This window comes from Silurus meridionalis, chromosome 28 (assembly GCF_014805685.1).
Source record: "Silurus meridionalis isolate SWU-2019-XX chromosome 28, ASM1480568v1, whole genome shotgun sequence".
In the NCBI taxonomy this organism is placed as follows: domain Eukaryota; kingdom Metazoa; phylum Chordata; class Actinopteri; order Siluriformes; family Siluridae; genus Silurus; species Silurus meridionalis.
Window position 1 is genome coordinate 1,960,261 of NC_060911.1, and position 23,312 is coordinate 1,983,572.

The 23,312-nt window shown below is 39.1% G+C and overlaps 2 protein-coding genes and 2 long non-coding RNA genes across 5 annotated transcripts; 2 read left to right on the forward strand and 2 right to left on the reverse strand.

The window, feature by feature from the left end:
* Nucleotides 1–9,639: 9,639 nt before the first annotated feature.
* Nucleotides 9,640–11,652, reverse strand: LOC124381090. The gene is made up of 2 exons (XM_046842469.1): nucleotides 11,573–11,652; nucleotides 9,640–11,040 (listed from the first exon to the last, which is right to left on the reverse strand). The coding sequence occupies exon 2, from the start codon at nucleotides 11,025–11,027 to the stop codon at nucleotides 9,987–9,989; it is 1,041 nt and encodes a 346-aa protein (XP_046698425.1). The 5' UTR covers nucleotides 11,028–11,040; nucleotides 11,573–11,652; the 3' UTR covers nucleotides 9,640–9,986.
* Nucleotides 11,653–12,073: 421 nt separating this feature from the next.
* LOC124381091 lies at nucleotides 12,074–13,703 on the reverse strand. Its single transcript, XR_006924787.1, has 4 exons — nucleotides 13,456–13,703; nucleotides 12,863–12,966; nucleotides 12,682–12,751; nucleotides 12,074–12,331 (listed from the first exon to the last, which is right to left on the reverse strand). It is a non-coding gene; the product is annotated as an uncharacterized LOC124381091 (long non-coding RNA).
* Nucleotides 13,704–13,817: 114 nt separating this feature from the next.
* casp3a (caspase 3, apoptosis-related cysteine peptidase a) lies at nucleotides 13,818–18,392 on the forward strand. Its single transcript, XM_046842466.1, has 7 exons — nucleotides 13,818–13,944; nucleotides 14,263–14,463; nucleotides 14,889–15,046; nucleotides 15,263–15,391; nucleotides 15,526–15,701; nucleotides 16,109–16,220; nucleotides 16,329–18,392. Exons 2-7 carry the CDS (start codon nucleotides 14,390–14,392, stop codon nucleotides 16,556–16,558), a joined length of 879 nt encoding a protein of 292 aa, XP_046698422.1. The 5' UTR covers nucleotides 13,818–13,944; nucleotides 14,263–14,389; the 3' UTR covers nucleotides 16,559–18,392.
* Nucleotides 18,393–19,786: 1,394 nt separating this feature from the next.
* Nucleotides 19,787–21,613, forward strand: LOC124381092. 2 transcript variants are annotated; one of them, XR_006924789.1, is made up of 4 exons: nucleotides 19,787–19,894; nucleotides 20,210–20,320; nucleotides 21,015–21,048; nucleotides 21,522–21,613. It is a non-coding gene; the product is annotated as an uncharacterized LOC124381092 (long non-coding RNA). The 2 variants fall into 2 exon arrangements; XR_006924788.1 differs by having other exon boundaries at nucleotides 20,996–21,048; nucleotides 21,522–21,605.
* Nucleotides 21,614–23,312: the final 1,699 nt, after the last annotated feature.

Genomic DNA, 23,312 nt, shown 5'->3' on the forward strand with positions numbered 1-23,312 from the left:
ATTTGACACTGAGTTTGACACCCCTGATCTATGTGAAGACGCTGATCATGTAAATGATTTCTCACAATAATTATTAACAATAATTTAACAAGGTAGGAAACAGCTATTTTTAGAAAAGGCTCGCAGGCGACTCATGTGGTCCTTGCGGGCGACCTGGTGCAGAGACCCTGGTATAGACAGTGTGGGTAATAAATAGGGACCAGTAATGTACATAAAGTGTGGGAGTGCATGGTAGTGCAAATTACAGTATTGTGTGTCAGGTAGGATTAGAGAGTTTACTATAAAACTTTGTACAATATATAGCAGCCATAGTGTGTGTAACATACACAGATAATGTGATGACTGACAGTTCTGTGCAGTACTTAGAAAGATGGTCAGTTGTTAGTGAGGGTGATTGCTTGGGAAAATAAACTGTTCCTGTGTCTGGCAGTTTTGGTGAACAAAGTTCTGTAGCGCTGCCAGAAGGGAGGAGCTGAAAGATGTTGTGTCCAGGGTGTGAAGGGTCATTAATGATTTTTTCTGCCCGGTGTCTGGTTCTTGTATGGTAAAAGTCCTGGAGAGTGGGCAGGGGAGCACCAATGATTTTCTTCTGCTGTTTTACCGGTTTTCTGCAGTCTGTTTCTGTCCTGTTTTGTTGCTGCTCCAAACCAGATGGTGATTGATGAGCACAGGACAGATTCAATGACTGCAGTGTAGAACTGTATCAACAGCTCCTGTGGCAGACTGTACTTCCTTAATTGACTTAGAAAGTACATCCTTTGCTTGGCCTTTTTCAAAATCGAGTTTATGTTGGATTCCCATTTCAGGTCTTGGGAAATGGTAGTGCCCAGAAACTTGAAGTTCTCCACAGGTGACACAGGGATGTTGGATATTGTGAGGGGGAGTAGTGTTAAAGGGTGTTTCCTAAAGTCCACTATCATCTCCACAGTTTTAAGTGTGTTTAGCTCAAGGTTGTTCTGACTGCACCATAGCACCAGCTGCTTCACCTCCTGCTCATATGCAGACTCGTCCCCATCTTGGATAAGTCCGATGATCGTGGTGTCATCTGCACATTTCAGGAGTTTGACAGTTGGGTCACTTGATATGCAGTCATTCATATAAAGGGAGAATAGCAGTGGGGAAAGGACACATCCCTGAGGAGCACCAGTACTGACTGTCCGAATACCGGAGGTAACACCTCCCAGTCTCACCTGTTGTTTCCTGCCTATCAGGAAGCTGGTGATCCATTGACAGATGGCAGGGGGTATAGTGAGGTTTAGGAGTTTGGAGAGGAGAATTCCCGGAATTATTGTATTGAAAGCTGAACTAAAGTCAACAAACAGAATCCGGGCATATGTTCTTGGGCAGTCAAGGTGTTGCAGAATGTAGTTTAGCCCCATGTTGACTGCGTCATCCACCGATCTGTTTGCTCGGTAAGCAAACTGTAGGGGATCCAGCAGCTGTTCTGTCACCTTCTTTAGATGGGCCAATACCAGCTTTTCAAAGGTCTTCATGATGAAAGATGTCAGAGCGACAGGCCTGTAGTCATTCAGTCAAGTAATGGAGGGTTTCTTGTGGACCGGGATGCTTGTGGAGAGTTTAAAGCAGGAGGGACCTCACACAACTCAGTGATCTGTTAAAGATATAGGTGAAGATGGGAGCCAGTTGGTCAGCACATGCTTTAAGACACTGTCTGGGCCAGGAGCTTTCCTTGTCTTTTCTCTCTAAAAGAGCCGATACACATCCTCTTCACAAATCGTGAGCGCAACTTGGTGTGATGGCTTTATTAAATTTATTATCTTTCTGCATGTCAGTGATAAGTGCCGCATTGACAATGCTGAGAAGACAAACTATATTATGATATAATACAATAGCTTTAAAAATGTCTTCTAACACATAATATTTTGGTTTGACTGTTACATATTTGCGTACAGTTTTTAAGATTGGAAATGAAAAAGGGGAAGTAGCCTTAACTTCTGATTGTAAGGTTGTGAGCTCAAATCCCAGCACCACCCAGCTACCACTGTTGCAACGCTGTCAGCTTTTTAACTGCTCAATCGCATAAATGAGACCCTCATAAGTCTCTCTGGTCTACCGTATGCCATAAATGTAAAATCTTGAGTGGAGAATTTCAGTCACTTCCTTCACGATATCTGACAGTCTTTAAGTGGTACTGAGTGTTGCAGTTCACTTCTAAGAGATTTAGAGGGAGTTGTTTTTTATATAAACTGAATTCCAGTTTGATGGATGGAGCTGAGGAGCTGTAGTTACAGAAGAGAGATAAGAGCAGAAAGGAGTATGTTACTAGTCTCACAAGTGGACAGTAAATGCCTGGAAGAAAGTTCTGTGGAGTCCAAATTAGAACAGTAGAACTTGTGTAAGACGGAGAACAAGAGAGATGATGTGATCAGACTGCTTCACCCCCACAGTCAAACATCAAGGTGGAAGTCTAATGGTTTTGTGTTGTTTTGGATACTAATTTCGGAAAGTGAAAGGAATTCTGAACCAAAATGGCTCCCATTACATACTTCAACACCATGCAGTTCTGTCTGGACTGCAGCTCATCAATCTAACCGACTTCACTGCACAACAAGATGAGGAGCCAAAGCATATGCCCAAGCTCTGTAAGTGTGTCTTGCCCATTCACCACATATCAGTCCTATTGATCTGCTTGGGGATGATGTGGATTATGAAGAAATCTCGTACCAGTGAAGAACATCTTTGGCAAGTTTTACAAATAGCAGAGCAAAGAATTTCAGCTGAATGTTGAACTGTCCGGATGCAGAGAGTGTGCAAAGCTGTTATTCAAGATTTAAACTTAAAAAAAATTAAAGTGTGTGTGCAAATATTGAAAGATATTTTGAACACTTACACAGACCTAAAATAATCAGTGTGAATTTCCTCTAAATAATGACACACCCAAGAGCCAATTTTGCAACATTTACTGGAAAAGATTTAAGAAACTCCTCAGAGGCTGAAGGTTCACTTCCACAGAACAAGTTTCAGTGTTTGTTAACCTCGTAAAGAATGACCCAGCTCCAGCTTACCTTATCATGATGAAAATACGGGAGATAAGAGCTTTAAACCATCAGATATTTATGATTTAAGAATAAGACAATTAAACCAATAAAATATTAAATGAAATATATAAATGTCTAAAATTCAAATCTAAACATTTAACAAAGTATTTTGCAGGTTTCCATTGAAAGAAAGAAAAAAAAAAATATATATATATATATATATATATATATATATATATATATATATATATATATATATATATATGTTGAAGGGATGAGCATGTGTTCAGAACAGCTTCGTCTCTTTTAAGTAAATAGTTTTATTATTTTATTCGTCTTTTACATTTAGGATGTGCCTTTCCAAGGAGGCCAGTCCGGTAGGAGCACCTGGGCCAGTTTGCTATCTTTCTTTTTTTTTTGTGTTGACATTAGTTAAAGTTGTTTGTTTTTCAGGTATGTAAGTGGCTTAGGTTCAGTTCTGGCTAATATTTAGATTCCAAATGTACATATGGAGAATAAATACAATTAGCAACAAAATACAAATACCTTGGTATAATGCTGGACAATAAACTTCGGTAGGATGTGTGGACAGATTATATAAGCAAGATGCCTTAACAGAGAATGTAGTTTCTTTAAGATATTACTTTACCACAAGGTTTAGTTCTAGGACCCTACTTTTCACAATATACATGCTTCCTTGGAAAATATTATTAATAGGCATTGGATTAGCTTTCATTGTTATGCTGATGATACCCAGTTATATATCTAATCAAAATCAGTCAAAACATCTCAATTGACCAGGTTAACTTAGTGTCTGTCTTATCAGAATATAATAATAGAAAGTTATGTGTCATCCAATCTTTTAATTTTAACGAGCTTCTCTGCATCAGATATAGACATGTTTCTTAGTTTAGCAATATTTCCAAAGACAGTTTTTGTAATATGGTTAAAATTATTTTCAAAAGACATCATATCAAACATATTACAAAAACTACCTTTAGAAATATTGCTAAACTAAGAAACATGTTTCTTCATTACTAGGTGGTTCTCCTGCTTCATTAAAAAACAATCTACAGTTAGTTCAGAATGCAGCAGTCAGAGTTCTCACAAGGTTGAGAAAATATCACCATATAACCCCAATCTTCTCATCCCTACATTGGCTTCCTGTTACTTTTTGAATCGACTACAAAATATTGCTACTTACCTACAAAACGATATGAAGCGCTGATAACATAAACTACAGATCCCATAATGCAGCGCTTCATATCGTCGGGACATTAATAACTATAATAATAGATCTTTATAAAATCATCTCACGGGACAGATATAATTGTACGTTGGGCCGGATTTGACACTGAGTTTGACACCCCTGATCTATGTGAAGACGCTGATCATGTAAATGATTTCTCACAATAATTATTAACAATAATTTAACAAGGTAGGAAACAGCTATTTTTAGAAAAGGCTGCAGGCGACTCATGTGGTCCTTGCGGGCGACCTGGTGCAGAGACCCTGGTATAGACAGTGTGGGTAATAAATAGGGACCAGTAATGTACATAAAGTGTGGGAGTGCATGGTAGTGCAAATGACAGTATTGTGTGTCAGGTATGATTAGAGAGTTTACTATAAAACTTTGTACAATATATAGCAGCCATAGTGTGTGTAACATACACAGATAATGTGATGACTGACAGTTCTGTGCAGTACTTAGAAAGATGGTCAGTTGTTAGTGAGGGTGATTGCTTGGGAAAGAAACTGTTCCTGTGTCTGGCAGTTTTAGTGAACAAAGTTCTGTAGCGCTGCCAGAAGGGAGGAGCTGAAAGATGTTGTGTCCAGGGTGTGAAGGGTCATTAATGATTTTTCTGCCCGGTGTCTGGTTCTTGTATGGTAAAAGTCCTGGAGAGTGGGCAGGGGGCACCAATGATTTTCTTCTGCTGTTTTACGGTTTTCTGCAGTCTGTTTCTGTCCTGTTTTGTTGCTGCTCCAAACCAGATGGTGATTGATGAGCACAGGACAGATTCAATGACTGCAGTGTAGAACTGTATCAACAGCTCCTGTGGCAGACTGTACTTCCTTAATTGCCTTAGAAAGTACATCCTCTGCTGGGCCTTTTTCAGAATCGAGTTTATGTTTGATTCCCATTTCAGGTCTTGGGAAATGGTAGTGCCCAGAAACTTGAAGTTCTCCACAGGTGACACAGGGATGTTGGATATTGTGAGGGGGAGTAGTGTTGAAGGATGTTTCCTAAAGTCCACTATCATCTCCACAGTTTTGAGTGTGTTTAGCTCAAGGTTGTTCTGACTGCACCATAGCACCAGCTGCTTCACCTCCTGCTTATATGCAGACTCGTCACCATCTTGGATAAGTCCGATGATCGTGGTGTCATCTGCACATTTCAGGAGTTTGACAGTTGGGTCACTTGATATGCAGTCATTCATATAAAGGGAGAATAGCAGTGGGAAAGGACACACCCTGAGGAGCACCAGTACTGACTGTCCGAATACCGGAGGTAACACCTCCCAGTCTCACCTGTTGTTTCCTGCCTGTCAGGAAGCTGGTGATCCATTGACAGATGGCAGGGGTATAGTAAGGTTTAGGAGTTTGAGAGGAGAATTCCCGGAATTATTGTATTGAAAGCTGAACTAAAGTCAACAAACAGAATCCGGGCATATGTTCTTGGGCAGTCAAGGTGTTGCAGAATGTAGTTTAGCCCCATGTTGACTGCGTCATCCACCGATCTGTTTGCTCGGTAAGCAAACTGTGGGGATCCAGCAGCTGTTCTGTCACCTTCTTTAGATGGGCCAATACCAGCTTTTCAAAGGTCTTCATGATGACAGATGTCAGAGCGACAGGCCTGTAGTCATTCAGTCCAGTAATGGAGGGTTTCTTGGGGACTGGGATGATTGTGGAGAGTTTAAAGCAGGAGGGACCTCACACAACTCCAGTGATCTGTTAAAGATATAGGTGAAGATGGGAGCCAGTTGGTCAGCACATGCTTTAAGACACTGTCTGGGCCAGGAGCTTTCCTTGTCTTTTCTCTCTAAAAGAGCCGATACACATCCTCTTCACAAATCGTGAGCGCAACTTGGTGTGATGGCTTTATTAAATTTATTATCTTTCTGCATGTCAGTGATAAGTGCCGCATTGACAATGCTGAGAAGACAAACTATATTATGATATAATACAATAGCTTTAAAAATGTCTTCTAACACATAATATTTTGGTTTGACTGTTACATATTTGCGTACAGTTTTTAAGATTGGAAATGAAAAGGGAAGTAGCCTTAACTTCTGATTGTAAGGTTGTGAGCTCAAATCCCAGCACCACCCAGCTACCACTGTTGCAACGCTGTCAGCTTTTTAACTGCTCAATCGCATAAATGAGACCCTCATAAGTCTCTCTGGTCTACCGTATGCCATAAATGTAAAATCTTGAGTGGAGAATTTCAGTCACTTCCTTCACGATATCTGACAGTCTTTAAGTGGTACTGAGTGTTGCAGTTCACTTCTAAGAGATTTAGAGGGAGTTGTTTTTTATATAAACTGAATTCCAGTTTGATGGATGGAGCTGAGGAGCTGTAGTTACAGAAGAGAGATAAGAGCAGAAAGGAGTATGTTACTAGTCTCACAAGTGGACAGTAAATGCCTGGAAGAAAGTTCTGTGAGTCCAAATTAGAACAGTAGAACTTGTGTAAGACGGAGAACAAGAGATGATGTGATCAGACTGCTTCACCCCCACAGTCAAACATCAAGGTGGAAGTCTAATGGTTTTGTGTTGTTTTGGATACTAATTTCGGAAAGTGAAAGGAATTCTGAACCAAAATGGCTCCCATTACATACTTCAACACCATGCAGTTCTGTCTGGACTGCAGCTCATCAATCTAACCGACTTCACTGCACAACAAGATGAGGAGCCAAAGCATATGCCCAAGCTCTGTAAGTGTGTCTTGCCCATTCACCACATATCAGTCCTATTGATCTGCTTGGGGATGATGTGGATTATGAAGAAATCTCGTACCAGTGAAGAACATCTTTGGCAAGTTTTACAAATAGCAGAGCAAAGAATTTCAGCTGAATGTTGAACTGTCCGGATGCAGAGAGTGTGCAAAGCTGTTATTCAAGATTTAAACTTAAAAATTAAAGTGTGTGTGCAAATATTGAAAGATATTTTGAACACTTACACAGACCTAAAATAATCAGTGTGAATTTCCTCTAAATAATGACACACCCAAGAGCCAATTTTGCAACATTTACTGGAAAAGATTTAAGAAACTCCTCAGAGGCTGAAGGTTCACTTCCACAGAACAAGTTCAGTGTTTGTTAACCTCGTGTAAAGAATGACCCAGCTCCAGCTTACCTTATCATGATGAAAAATACGGGGAGATAAGAGCTTTAAACCATCAGATATTTATGATTTAAGAATAAGACAATTAAACCAATAAAATATTAAATGAAATATATAAATGTCTAAAATTCAAATCTAAACATTTAACAAAGTATTTTGCAGGTTTCCATTGAAAGAAAGAAAAAATATATATATATATATATATATATATATATATATATATATATATATATATATATATATATATATATATATATATATGTTGAAGGGATGAGCATGTGTTCAGAACAGCTTCGTCTCTTTTAAGTAAATAGTTTTATTATTTTATTCGTCTTTTACATTTAGGATGTGCCTTTCCAAGGAGGCCAGTCCGGTAGGAGCACCTGGGCCAGTTTGCTATCTTTCTTTTTTTGTGTTGACATTAGTTAAAGTTGTTTGTTTTTCAGGTATGTAAGTGGCTTAGGTTCAGTTCTGGCTAATATTTAGATTCCAAATGTACATATGGAGAATAAATACAATTAGCAACAAAATACAAATACCTTGGTATAATGCTGGACAATAAACTTGGTAGGATGTGTGGACAGATTATATAAGCAAGATGCCTTAACAGAGAATGTAGTTTCTTTAAGATATTACTTTACCACAAGGTTTAGTTCTAGGACCCTACTTTTCACAATATACATGCTTCCTTGGAAAATATTATTAATAGGCATTGGATTAGCTTTCATTGTTATGCTGATGATACCCAGTTATATATCTAATCAAAATCAGTCAAAACATCTCAATTGACCAGGTTAACTTAGTGTCTGTCTTATCAGAATATAATAATAGAAAGTTATGTGTCATCCAATCTTTTAATTTTAACGAGCTTCTCTGCATCAGATATAGACATGTTTCTTAGTTTAGCAATATTTCCAAAGACAGTTTTTGTAATATGGTTAAAATTATTTTCAAAAGACATCATATCAAACATATTACAAAAACTACCTTTAGAAATATTGCTAAACTAAGAAACATGTTTCTTCATTACTAGGTGGTTCTCCTGCTTCATTAAAAAACAATCTACAGTTAGTTCAGAATGCAGCAGTCAGAGTTCTCACAAGGTTGAGAAAATATCACCATATAACCCCAATCTTCTCATCCCTACATTGGCTTCCTGTTACTTTTTGAATCGACTACAAAATATTGCTACTTACCTACAAAACCCTAAATGGTTTATCTTCATGTATCTCTCCAGTCTTCTAACACGCTACAATCCATCACGCTCCTTGAGATCTCAAAACTCTGAACTTCTAGTATTTCCTAGAATAGCAAAGTCCACTAAAGGTGGTAGAGCATTTTCACATTTAGCTCCTAAACTCTGGAATAGTCTTCCTGACAGTGTTCGGGGCTCAGACACACTCTCCCAGTTTAAGTGTAGATTAAAAACGTATCTTTTTAGCAAAGCCTACACATAACACACTTCACATCATAACCTTGTGCTCCAGAACATCTGATCACATGCACATTATCAACTTGTGCTGTTAATATCATGAACAGCAGCTACGCTAATTCCTCTCCACTGCTTCTCTTTCTCTCCCCATCCCGAGGCATCCTGAGGTTGCTCCAGCTCCAGACACGTCCCACTTCAAGAAGATTGTGGCCCTTTAAAGAAGTAGATGCCGACTGGCAAACACCCCGAACCATCTAGAGACGTACCAGAGCCATTTGGATTCCACTTCATGTAAAATTTGTACATTGGACCTCCTTGAGTGTTATAATGTCACCTGACTGTATAAGACTGTAAAAAGGACATCATTCACAATCAGATATTCTGGTTCTCATTGTAGTTTTCACTCTTCAGTGTTTTATTGTTTTAAAGATTTATAATCACACTCCTGATGTCTCTCAAAGTGTTTCTGTTGCAGTTTGAGTTCCTGAAGGGGAACCTTTATAACCCAAACAATTCAATTCTTAAATTCTTCTTCCTTTAGTGGAAACTGATCAATAGTTACACTGATCATTTTAAATAAAATTTGAGTATTTAGGTAGGACACCGGTGAAGGCTTCGTGTGAAATGTGTATAAGTCAAAAAGGATTCTGGGTAATGTTAAAAACCAAAAAAGGTGCATGTGTGTGTGTGTGTGTGTGTGTGTGTGTGTGTGTGTGTGTGTGTGTGTGTGTGTGTGTGATTAATGAGATTTAAACCATCTGCATACCAGCAGATATTTTCATTAACACCACAATACAGATGATTTTAAAAAGAATTGTGTAAAATGTAACAAATAAATATAAACACAGGGTTGTTTTTTAATAATTAAATCATTTTATAATTTTTTTGTTTTGTTTTTTACATTTAAGTTTACAAGTTGTGTTTTTGTGTACAGAAACAATTGGACACTTTTTCTTGCACAGAATTACACCTCTTGTGGTGAGTAAGCAAATAATCAATGGACTTGTGTTTAATAAAATTTTCCTGAAGAAATGCATCATAAAAGCTTGTGATTTTATGATTTGTTGTGTGATTTCAGAATATTTTGTTTAAAAAAATAATAATAATTTATTTGACTATTTCCACATGCTTGAGCTCACAGACACCCCGGATTTTCTAGTGTCACTGAGGATTCAGAGAGGAAGAATAAGAACATGCATTTTTTCAACTAATTATTGTTTATCTGTACTGGACTCATTAATTACTACAGAAATCTTGGACTGATGACGGAAGCTCTCCAAGAAGGCCAGTTGTACAAATCTCTCTGGAACCTCTTCGTAGTCTGGTAGGACCACCTGGGCCAGTTTGTTGCTCCTCCAACTCTGGGTGTGTACATTCACCAGGATTTGCAGGCTGTAGATTTGCTGTTCTTCTTCATTCTCCAGCTTCTTTACATCAAACCTAAGGTTGTTCGAGATGATCAGCTTGGAACCGGGCTCTGGGTTCAAGTAGGTGTTTTTCCAGCGTGCGATGAAGTTGATGATCTCGTTCTTCCAGGTGAAAGCTTCAGCAAATATTGTGAAGTCTGGCTCTGCAGTGAGCTTGATCTCTTTGTTATTCTTGGTGTCCTTCCATATGCAGGAAACCACTGTTTTAGAGTTTTCTTTTGCAGCAACACTATTGACATACTGGCATTCTCCAGGTTCGATAGAACCACAATAATCATTCCCTGAGTTTGTGAGGCACCAGGTGTAAGCATATTCATGGGGGTCACAATAGTGGTCCAAGCGGCACGGCTCATTTTTGTACGTGACCTCAGGTAGTGGAGAGCAGTAGTCCCAGCCTTTTTCCGTGTAACACCAGAAGTATTGTTTATTCTCATCGTACAAACAGTCGCTCCAACACAAACTCATTGTAGATGAACCCTTATATAACAGCGTCTTTGGTTCTGATGCATTACGTAGAATTCCGCAGTAACCCCAGCTACCACTATTGGTGTAGCACCAATGGTAACCCTTGCCATACTTCCCACAGGGATGGTCTTCTCTACAAGGCTGGCCTGTGTAGTCTACATTCTCCTTTGTTGAGCAATAATCCCAGCCCTTTGCAGTCATGCACCATAAGTAGCTTTTTCCATGTGTGTCACACTCCTCATTGCACCGAACCCCGTACTTCGAGCTGTAGTACTTTGGGTTGCTTCCCGTTCCCAAAGTGCAGACAATTACATTGATAAAGGTCAGGAACAGAGTTAGTTTGTGTTCTGTATTTCTCATTTTTGACTTATTTCTGGAAAAGAAAAGAAGCAAAAGAAGAAAATGAATTTATTTTTTTGTCAAATATTTTATATGCTTTTTCTAATACATTATCCCTCATCATATCATCAGCTGATGGGAACCAAGAGAGCAAAAGTGTCTATATTGTCTGGGTGGGAGGGACGTCCTCTCTGTCCCCTGTCAATCACACTAACCGTAGCTAATCAAGCCTTCAGTCTTTAATAATGTGACTGAGTCTCGAGTGTCAGTTTAACGATATAATGAAGAAACCTTGAGAGGAACCAGATTCAAAAGGTAACCCATCCAAATCCTTAACACCAAATATCCTGTACACTGCTGATTTGGAACAATTACCAAGTTTTCCATCGTTAAGATTAGCAGTTTCTTGCTAACTTGACAAGTTGTGATGTTTCATCCTATTCTATTCCAGGGACGAGAAAAAAGTTTAAAAATAAAAACATTATTGTCGCATTATTGTCTAAACACTTTGTGCAGTAGAAGTGCTGTTATAGGAAACTAATCAACTCCACGGTTTTATTTCTTACTTTAGTTTTATGCAGAACAAACACACAGTTGGAATCTGCTCTGTTTTCTGACTGGAACCTGTTTGTGCTTCAGAGAAACAAATACATTAAACAAACACCAACCTTGTTTCTCTGCCAAAACTGAAAACCTTTAACACAGTAATGCGACACGCTTCTTAAAAAACATGTACAAATCACCTTCATTTAATAGATCAACACTTCACACTGTCAAATATTTAGATAAATAATTCTATTTACAAGTGTGTATTTGTTTGGTTAAACACAGATCCATGAGATTATAAATTTAGAAATCTGAATATTTCACTTTCATACAATTGTACAATAAACAGCATTTATGCAATTGTGTAAATTATATATATTTCATTGGAATTTAAATATCAACCAGTCCTGAACCTGAGGTATTTACGTACCTGGTGTTGTTTTTTTATTGGGAAGACGAACAAACCTCAGTGTGGGGCTTTTGACAGAATGATTTATTGCCTGCAATTCGGGGAGGGGGGAGTTTGGGTGGATCTCTATGAGCTAATCATTAATATGCAGTGAATATGTGTTTGTGTCATGATAAGGTTCTTCAAAGGGAATGTTATAGCTCAGTGATTTTTATGTTTTTTCAGACCTTCTGGTTGAAAGCTTATGAGTTCAAATCCCAGCACCACCAATCAGGGCCCTTGAGCAAAGCTCAACTTTACTCAACATTCTTTAAGAATGGTTCTGGTTTTATCTCTCATTTCGATCTCCAGTCTAAGGACCTGTGGTAACCTGTGAAACATTAGACATTTACATAGTATTACAATTTTGTTTTACAGTTTTTTTATTTCTTTACATCAAAAAGCATAACAGGTGAACAGGAGAGATGACGCTATTCCAATTTTTACCACAAGAGGGCACTAAAATATATATATACGTATACAGTACGTTAAATGTATGATGTATTGAGTATAATAATTTAATATTCATCCATTGCGTTGCATTTTACACCAGAATGTGGAAAATGTCACAAACTGGAGCCGGGAGACAATCAGAATTATCATTAATAATCGGTGGGGGAAAAAACACACCCCGCTCAGAAGAGAAAGTCGACTGAAGAACGTCAACAAATGAGTACAAACCATGATCATCTGCAGTGAGTGCTTTCCGGTAAACAGGACCCCTTCCAGAAGTAGGATGGATCAGGACGGTCTGGAGAGCAGAAGGAGAGCAAGGTCAAACTCTTGTGCTGTCTCAGGATTATACAATTTTAAGTCTGTCATCATGTCTATTCGTGTAAATCTTTGAAAATGTGTACTGTACCGTCGAGGATGTGTGTGACCGATGCGAAGGGTTTTGCAGATTTTGTCCATATGTTTTGGTTTAGTCTAAAGTTGAGAGGCTGCTGCGTATTTATCTACAGTCTCCTGTTATTAGAAGTAACAATTGCAATAAAAAAAACAGCTATTTTTTGTCTTTCTAATAGCAAGATGAAGGATAAAGTTAGATGGGAAGTCCCCAAAAACCACCAATAGGCTTCAGTGTGGATGTGTAATATCTGATATCAATATTAGAAACATTCAATAAGTCGTGAGAGAATCAGTGCGATGTATGTTATTTTACACGACTTGGATACCAATAATTACACAAGACTGACATCATTACAATCGAAAAGTGTGGGTGGAGAATTTAGTTTAAATATGAACACCTTCACGTAACTTTTTACACAGACAAAAAAAAAAAACGTTTTTCACGTAAACCACGAGCACAACGTGATCAGAACGTATGGATTATTGGAGGAAAAGATCCTTTCAATATAAATATAAAATATTATATATAAATATAAATCTCAGGCAACCGAAAACATGTTCTAGACACAACATGATGGTTCCAAGATGTTACAAATTCTTACATACTTCAAGAGAACATGTTCTAGAGAAAACACAATGGTTCTGTGATGTTCTAGGCACAAGATGTTGGTTCTGTGATGTTCTGGACACAAGATGTTGGTTCTGAGATGTTCTGGATATGGAAGAATGTCAAGCCTGATCATATATTACGCCACACACAGAGTTCGAAAGAAAAATAATTATGAACTGTTTATCTCAGAAACAAATTCTGATGAGGAGGAAACTTCTACATTGTGACTCTTTCTATTGTTGGATATCTATTTGCATAAACGCTGATCCGTTTGGGTTTCCTACTCTACCCACAATTCCATTCGACTACCCCTCGTTTTCATCGCCCATACAAGCAAACGGTAACGCGAAAGCTGGGGATTCTGGGTAATGTAGTCTGCCGGGTGACTCCATCGCGTCGACTTCCGTGATACATAAGATAGTGACGTTAACGGTTTTCTCCTACACGGAATTGATCTGTAAAGAAGAACCGCTGTGGGGTAGATGGTAAACGGATTAAATTTGTTTTAGAAGTTAGAAATGTTTTTGTTGACTGCTTTTGTTTTGCACCAAATCAACAAAGACAGAGGAAGATGTCAGGGGATGTCAGGGGTCCCGGATGGATTTGTAGCTTATTTTTATTTACTATAAACTGTTTTAAAACATTAATAAATCGTAACGCAGATGTAAAGTTGAATAATTGAAGCTTTTCACGAATTGTTATTGAAAATATAATATAACAATTATTCTCTTATTTTCTGTTCTTTGTTTGCTGTCGACGCCTGGTGACGTCACCCACATGTCTTCTCTTGTGTTTCCCGGAAGTTGGAATAGACCCAAAGCCGGAACAAAGGAAGAAGCGACACATCACCGCCATAACCAGCAGCCTGCTTTTAATTTGGGAGAATTAATAAAAGTAAATCTTATTTATATATTTATATAAAAAAACGCCATGTCTGTAAACCAGGAGAAGAGCGAAGCCGTGAGCGGAGACTGCGCATGCGCACTGGGCAGCGACATCCCTGAGTAAGCGCTTTATCTCATTTAATTATGGATTTTAATATGCAAATTAATGGAGCAGAATTTGCATACAAAAAAACAGTTACGAAAATGACACGGTTTTTATTCATTTATTATTCTCCTTTTTTTATTAAATGCAATGCAGACATTTGTGCATAACACCAAAAAAAGAAATGTATAAAATTGCAATGCATTTCTAATAATTTTCATTCCAAAAACAAAAATGCAAATGCATCATATGTGTGTGTTTTCATATCACTTTCTGTGTGTTTGAGGCTCGTATCTTTTATTTACAGTGTGTGTTTTATATGTTATATGTCATATTTACTGAAAACACACACCAGGTTTCTGTTTTTACTTTCATTATAGCAGATGATATCCGGTGTATAACAAAGCTTTAATCTCAAGATCCTGTTTTAATGATCGTGCAGCGCTAAAGGAACAGTGGCTGGAGCTGCAGGAGGAGCAGGAGGAGAGCCGATGCAGGTGGACGCTAAAGGCCATGCCCGCACCTACAGATACAGCCTGGACTACCCCTGTATAGGCCATTGCATCATCATCAACAACAAGAACTTCCACCACAACACGGGTAACACACTCCCTGCTCCTGAGGAGTAGCGCTAGACATCTAGGACTCTCCGACTTCTCCATCTTCATCATGCCGGTGTCTCAGAATCTTATAATCAAAACTCAAGCGTACTTATGTCCAAGTATTGAATGGAGAAAGAGATGCGACTTTCTGATTGTTTCAGTATGTTCCTACGTGTATAAAGTTCTAACGTGCATTTTTTTCACCGCATTCGAGGAATGAACCAGCGAAACGGTACGGACGTCGACGCCGGAAACGCCATGAAGACCTTCGGAAAGCTGGGCTACAAAGTGAAGGTGTTCAATGACCAGACTGTGGACCAGATCCAGAAACAATTACAGACAGGTGAGACTGATGGACCTGTTTTTTTTTGTTTTTGTTTTTACCCAGAAGTCACCTTTGTGTGTGAGAGAGAACGTAGCTTGTTTATTTCTGTGTTTGTGTGTGTGTGTGTGTGTGTGTGTGTGTGTGTGTGTTAGTTGCCAGCGGTGACCACAGTCGCTGTGCCTCGTTCGTGTGTGTGCTGCTGAGTCACGGAGACGAGGGCGTGTTCTTCGGGACGGACCGCTCGGTGGAGCTGAAGACCTTAACGAGTCTGTTCAGAGGAGACCGCTGTGTATCTCTAGCAGGCAAACCCAAACTCTTCTTTATCCAGGTGTGTGTGTGTGTGTGTGTGTGTGTGTGTGTGTGTGGTCACATTATGCTTTTGTATTTATGTGGAGATGTTTTTATATCCTTTGTCCAGATTTATTTGAATTATAACAAAAAGGAAGTTTTAGTTTCATTTTCATTTTATCTGAAAATAAATGTTTGCAGTTTGATTTTTATCTTTTAAAGAAAAATCTGTATTAACTGTATAAGATGATTAAATGGTTATTTATCTGTATAAGCTTCCTGTAATTGGATTCATTTATCAGACATGAGGAAGTCTTCAGTTTCATTCTGAAGGTCTACAGCAGGAGATCTTCCACTTCACCCCATATGTTCATGTAGCTGGCTTTATGCTGGAACAGGTTCAGGTTAACACTCAGCAGTAGTAACACGTGCGTTACGTGTTCTCAGGCGTGTCGTGGCACAGACCTGGACTCCGGTGTGGAGACGGACAGCGACTCAGATAATTCCATGAAAATCCCGGTGGAGGCTGATTTTCTTTACGCATATTCTACAGCACCAGGTACTACAACCGCTACACACACATGTAGATACGAGTACCGTGTACTGAGTACCGTTCTCCACCCTGTGAATGTAAAACCCTTCTCCTCTGGTGTTTTTACTGCTGCAGGTTACTACTCGTGGAGGAACACGATGACCGGCTCGTGGTTCATGCAGTCCCTGTGCGAGATGCTGAGCAAACACGGCCGAGAACTGGAGCTCATGCACATCTTAACCCGCGTCAACCACAAGGTGGCGCTGGACTTCGAGTCCGCTTCCACCATGCCTGGCTTCCACGCCAAGAAACAGATTCCCTGCATTGTGTCTCTGCTCACCAAGGAGATGTACTTCACCCCCTGAACACATCACACACCTGTCATGTGTAGAGTAATGAGTAGAGCACATTCAGAAACGGGTTTTTGTTTATGGGGGTTTGGGGTTGGTGATACGGCGGAATTGTGGTTTCATTTGCTTCTTGGTTTTATTTTAGATTAAGTACAATTGGCAGTGAACATTAAGGTGATATTTAATGCGTAAGTTTAATCTGAAATAAAACCAATAAGTAAATAAAACTGCAATATATATAAATATACACATTCACTCACAATGTGCACTTGGGAAAAGGTTTTTTGTTCTTTTTTTTTTTTTTTTTTTAATTAGTTGAGGGATTGTAAAGTATATATCAAACTTTTTTATGGTGCTAGATATCTAAATCCCCACACCTTCACAGTAGGTCAGTGTCATATAGGTACGAAGCTTCATATAGACTGATTACTTCATTTATCATTACTTGAATATTTAAAGCACAGGTCAATATTCCACCTCACACCCTCACCACTAGAGGGCAGAGTTTTGAGATAAGGGAACGAGTTAATAGGTACGAAGTGTAGTTATAGACATCGTAAAGAAACTACTGGGGTTTTTTTAACATTAGGATTTTGTATACACGTGTTTTGTGGTGTCACGCTTTTCAGAACAGCCGGTTTTCGTCACGTCTTAAAAAAAAAACTGACTCAACCATCCACAAGATTAATTATATTATACCACTGTACATCACCTGTGTGTCTTTAAAGACCTGCGTCAGCTGTTACAAGTCGTCAGGATGCTTCAGACCGATAACGACAGAATATCTGTTGGGTAGAAGATCAAACGTTAGGGCAACAACAATAAGGGCAATTGAGTGAAAATGAGATCAAACTACCCGAAATATCGACTTTTTCCTCAGATGTTTGTGTAGATTGGTTTAAAAAAAAGGTGACTACATGTGTCTGTCTATCTGCACTATATATGCTGAATGCAGTTGAGAAGGTTCTGGGACTGAAATATCCTGAGGAACATCACATTATGACTTCACTAACATGACTATAAATGTAGTTTTAAAATGCTGTAGTAGATATTTCTGAGGTTCATCAAATTTCTGTTGTAGGTCTCCAGGTTTCTCTCGTCAACACTGAAAAACCTTTTGCAGAAATCCGTTTCTTTAAGACCTCAACTGAGGATTTCTGCAACACTTGATAGAGCGAGAAAACCTGCACATCATTCAGAGCTGAATTCAAGTCCATCATGTAGCATTTATGTTGTTTTTTTCTTTTTCTTTTTCATGTCGATACAAAGAAAGTTTCATATACGTATATGTTCTTATTTATTTGTAAGACGCTGAACATCTGCAGCTCAATTCACCATGAGTTTCAACAGCTACCAGTTCCCTGGTTAATACCAGGGTTAAAAACAAAACAATTCAGGGAAATATGGCAGCTGTGTGGTGATGAACTTCTCATGGGATCCAGATATTGGTGTAATAATTAAGTTTTTGACTGTAGGAAAGGAAATTTTCCATTCAACTGATATTTCATGCATTTTTATATTCAGGATTTGTCTTTATATCAAGGTGCCGTGTGTCTGTGTTTCTATAATCCGTTGCATTCCATGATGAACTGTAGACCCTGAGCTAATCAACCACATGGATTTAATCAGGAACGTGGCATTAGAACAATCCAGATCTCAAGTGTCCCTTTATTCAGCCAGAAGTGTCTTTGCATGGACAGACTATCAGACTGGGAGGTTTTGAGATTCAATGGTAAAATTATTGTATTTATAATAGTAGCACCTGTTTGCTTTCACTTTCTGGGAATGTTTTTGCATTTTTCCCTTGAATGGAAATTGTGTATGGAAAAAATAAATAAATGGCATTTCATCTTGTGTAATTGTGTGTGTATCTGTATGTAAAAATTGGCACCTTTAGTTGATGTAGTGTGTTAAAAACCCAGTACAGCGTATTTATTAACGTAAACCACATCCAAAGACGTCTTCTATAATTGTGTGCCTCCAAATTTGTGGGATCAGTTGGCGATTAACTTTTTGATATTGGTGGAAAAGTCCGGTGTCCCAATATTTTCAGCCATAAAATGTCTATAAGACGACTCGTTTCTGTGGACTGAACATCTCCCAGATCCTCCACAGCGCATGACCTGCTTTTCCCCTCACCTCTGGATAAGTCCCTATGTTGGCACATCGTGTGGTGATCTGAGAGATGGAGTGGGTGAAGGTGTGAGGATGTGAAGACTGAGGAAAATGGTGCTCTACAACCTGAAATTTCTATATGCAAAAACTAAGGAGACCCTTTTTTTTTTTTCATCCATAACCACCACCTTTTAAGCTCATCCAATTGAGAGAGAGTGTGTGTGTGTGTGTGTGTGTGTGTGTGTGTGGGTGTGTGTGTATATCAACAAGCCTTTCATCTTTGATAGACTCTTGATTAGTGTGAAAACCAGCACCACACACACACATTTTATAAACACACTTTGTTGATATTTAGACAGTGTGTAAGTCTGGATGTGTCTTTGCAGGAATTTGTGCACTTGAACTTGGGATGTACTGCCTGTTTTTTCCTTTCTTTAAAATTTTGGTGAAATTCCACTTGTTGTCCACTAGAGGGAGACATTTCTTTTTTATGTTCAGTTTGTGTTGATGTCATATTCGAAGACAAAGTTCCTACACCACCCAAGCGTTAGTGTGGAACTTGCTGGTTTAGTGGTTAAAGCCGTTCCTCTGGACTTAGTGGTTGCTTGTTTGAATCCGGTTCGTCCCCAGGTTGGCTTGTATGGTGCCCTGAGAGCTGGAGTGGTTGTGTGAAGACTGAGGAAAATTGTGCTTTACAGCCTCAGAGAAACTGTGACTGATTGGTTTTAGGCTGAAATTTCTACATATGCAAAAACTAAGGCAAAACTTTTTTTCCTTGTTTTATCTTCTCAGATTACAGGTGGGGGAAGCTGCCCAGATATTGCCCACCTGGTCCAGGTTACTCCTCCGATACCATCCATACAACCATTAGTGATTTTATCCTGGAGACCTTGCTGGGGTTCGAACCAGCAACCCAGGGGTGAAGCTCATCACAATGCACAACAAGCTCTTATAGAAGTGATGGGCAGGTATCCACAGATTTATGGATATACTGTATGAAATTTGTGCTAATCTAAATCTTAAATGAATAAATGAACACCACATGATGTACATGATGATCTTTTCCATTTAATAAATAAATACATTATTAAAAAGTGAATATTTCTGTAATAACTGTCTGTTCACTAAAGTGACTCTGTAGATCTGCGAGTCGACTCTTTTCTATTAACACAAGCAGACGCCACCAGGAACCGACTCTTTCATAAACGACTCATTAATGTTTGGTGAATGTGTGTGGTAAGAACTGGTTTTATAAAGTTATATTACTCTTGTTTTCCAGTCTGTCAACCTGTAAACTTTCTGTGTCGTTATTTATTTATATTTATATTTATATAAGATACTTATTTGTTTATATTAAGTTGAGGTTGTTTTATTAAAAGACGTTTGTGGTGTTGAGTTAGCATGTGTTTGCTAGTCAGGGTTTTAGCTCTTAAAACTCACAAACTTCAGTATTTACAGGATACACATGCTGTCCCTCTTATTAAAAACGTTAATAAATAAAATAAAAAGTTTTATACAGTTTATAATATATTTAACGTTTCTACTGTTTAGTTACGAGAAAGTGCTCGGATCTGCGAGTCGATTCCTTTTTGAACCGACTCTTTCTAAAACGACTCCTCGTTGCCCAGGGCTTTAACAGAGGATGCAAAAGAATGAAACCAGGTAAGAAAATGTTTTATTTCCTCGTTAAGACTTTTTAACAACTTAAAAACGAGTAACAATGATGCTGTGATTCATTAAACACACTCTGATATGCTGTTATGGGAAAACAATCATGTTGGTAGCAGGATATTTTCCTATTAATCACAATAATCACAGTATCGATTACATCAGTAATCCAGTGATCTAATGATGATTTTTAATGATTAATCAACCGGAGAGATCCGGCAGTGTGTGTGTGTGTGTGTGTGTGTGTTACAAACATCCCGCTCCACATGTAGTCCCCATTTCTTCTTCTAATAAGCTCGATTCTTCTGGGCAGATGTTCCTCTAGATTTTGTGGAGATTCGTTCATCCACAAGGGTGTTAGTAAAGTCAGGTAGTGATGGAGGTGAGAAGGTGAGGAGGCCTGGGGTGCAGTCAGCATTCACATTCATCCCAAACTACTCCAACAATCCCAAACTACTCCAACCCATGTACACCAGATCTTCATGGAGCTGCTTTGTGCACAGGGGCATCGTCATGCTGGAACAGGGTTTGGGTCTCCTAGTTCAAGTGAAGAGTAAAGTTTATTCTAGCGCATCCAAAGACGTTCTGTACAATTGTGTGGGAACAGTTTAAGGAAGAACTAAATATGGTGGGAAACTCAGGTATCTTTGTTTACTGAATATCTCCCAGATTCTCCCTTGTTCCTCAGAGCAGATCCACCTGTTCCACCACTTCAGCACTTGGTAAGTCCACGTCTCTACCTCATTATTACTTGTGTGTGTTTGTGTGTGTGTGTGTGTGTGTGTTTGTTTGTTTAATTAATTTTCCAAATATCACTGAAAACCACCACCTTGTACCAGGACCACACACACACACACACACACACACACATACATTTCATAAACACACTTTGTTGATATTTAGACAGTGTGTAAGTATGGGTGTGTCTTTGCAGGAATTTGTGCACTTAAACTTGTGATGTGTGTTTGTTGTGCATGCTGCCTGTTTTTTAATTTCTTTCAAATTTTGGTGAAACTCCACTTATTGTCCACTAGAGGGAGACATTTCATTTTTTATTTTTTTATTTGTCTTGGTTTCATATTCGAAGACAAAGTTTCTACACCACCCGAGTGTTAGTGTGGGACTTGATGGCTTAGTGGTTAAAGCCTTGCCTCTGGACTCAGAGGTTGTTGGTTCGAATCTGTCTCATCCCCAGGTTGGAGGGTTGCGAGGTCATCTGTGAGATGGCCTGGTTGGGTGAAAGTGTGAAGACTGAGGAAAATGGTGCTTCACAACCTCAGAGGAAATGTGGGTGATTAGTTTTAGGCTGAAATTTCTATATATGCAAAACTAAGTCGAACGTTTTTTTTTCCTGATCCATAACCACCTTGTTTTATTTTCTCAGATCCCGGGGGGGGGCAGCTGCCCGGATATTGCCCCCCTGATCCAGGTTACTCCGATACCTTCCACCAGGCCTCCCTTTGGCCATCCGGAACCTTCAACCATCAGTGTTTATATCTTGGAGACCTGGCCGGGGTTCGAACCAGCAACCTCTCAATCCAGAGGTGAAGCTCATCCAATTGAGCCACAGGATCTCGTTCTTGCTGAGTGTTTGAATGCTGCTTTCTCCTTCCTTTTCTCTTAACATAATAATCATCTAAATTCAGAGGGTAGAATTGAACCGTTGACATAAGGGATCAGAGACCACGACACAAACCACTACGCCATCACAGGGCTGGTGTTAAAGACAGTTTTTTCCTTCCTCCTATGTTCTTACACAAGATAGAACAAAAAAAGTTGAAGGCTGGATTTGAACCAGAGATGTCACACATCAGAGACCACGACACAAACCACTACACCATCACAGGACTGATGTGAACTTTTGCTTATTGGAGTTTTGTCTTGAAAAACAGCTCACGTGTATAATGATACATTCGACGTCTCACATTTGTTTGCTTAAATACACAAATCCAATCACGATTATATCATTTATACACCTGAGCTCATGAAGGTTAAGGGTCTGTCTCAAGGGTCCAACAGTAGCAGTTTGGTGGTGCTGGGATTTGACATCATGACGTTCCAATCGAAAGGCCGACACTTTACCCACTGAGCTACAACACAGGAAGCTGTAAGTGTTAACGTTATTGAGCTGCACCTGTGTGCTGCCTGAGAACAGAGCAGCTGCTGTTACCTGCCTTTTAAGCATCCGCTTCATATTTCTGTGTGAGCTGCAGAATTCGCTCTAAAAGAAGTGCATTGTCTCTGAGTGTCCTGAAGCTCGACTTGGGTCCTAAAAAAGGACGTAGCAGTTGTAGGTAGGTATTTGTTTGGGATTCAGCTTTTCTGTTTAATAAAGCAGTACCTCTTGGCTGTGATGACCGTCTGGAATGCAGACGATAAATATATCACATGATGTCCAAGCTGTTTTTTATTTCATGTTTCAGGTAATAGTCTAAAAATGAAGATCAAGATGGCGGCAGATGTTCTCTTCATGAAGGTTTTTGTAAAGGAGTTTGGTGCAGGAAGGAATGTACAGTGTGCAGCACACACTGATCGATTGATGATTGAATCATCTCAGACTGAAGTAGCACACAAACGTGACACCTGCAGCCTGAGTATGAAGCAGAATTTTTAAAAGTCAGGTGCAAACGTTGGTGTTCCTTCAGGATAAAGTGGAAATAACCACCAGGTATGATTTTCAGATCTTGTGTGTAGTGTAGATTGTGGCAGTGTGGGTGTGGTTAAGTGAATGGAGGGCGGAGCTTTGGGGAAAGTCAGGGTAAGGATCACACACCTGTGCTGAGTTGTAGTAGTAAATGTTCTTCATTTCACAGAGAGAGAGAGAGAGAGAGAGATTGATTTCTCTTCTAGAACTTACAATATCATTTACATTGAACCTTCAAAGGTTCTCCTGAGGAACAAACCCAATAACCAGCCAATGCATATTCCCAGTGTTCAAGTCTTTAATGTCATTCAACATAGAAAAAAAATCATATATTTAGATGGA

What these genes read in the sequence shown, in the direction of transcription:
- LOC124381090 (XM_046842469.1), bottom strand. Translation starts at nt 11,027, where the DNA reads ATGAGAAATACAGAACACAAACTAACTCTGTTCCTGACCTTTATCAAT.
- casp3a (XM_046842466.1), top strand. Translation starts at nt 14,390, where the DNA reads ATGTCTGTAAACCAGGAGAAGAGCGAAGCCGTGAGCGGAGACTGCGCA. An exon ending in GAACTTCCACCACAACACGG is followed by an intron (nt 15,047 to 15,262) that starts GTAACACACTCC and finishes ACCGCATTCGAG; the next exon opens with GAATGAACCAGCGAAACGGT. An exon ending in CCAAACTCTTCTTTATCCAG is followed by an intron (nt 15,702 to 16,108) that starts GTGTGTGTGTGT and finishes ACGTGTTCTCAG; the next exon opens with GCGTGTCGTGGCACAGACCT.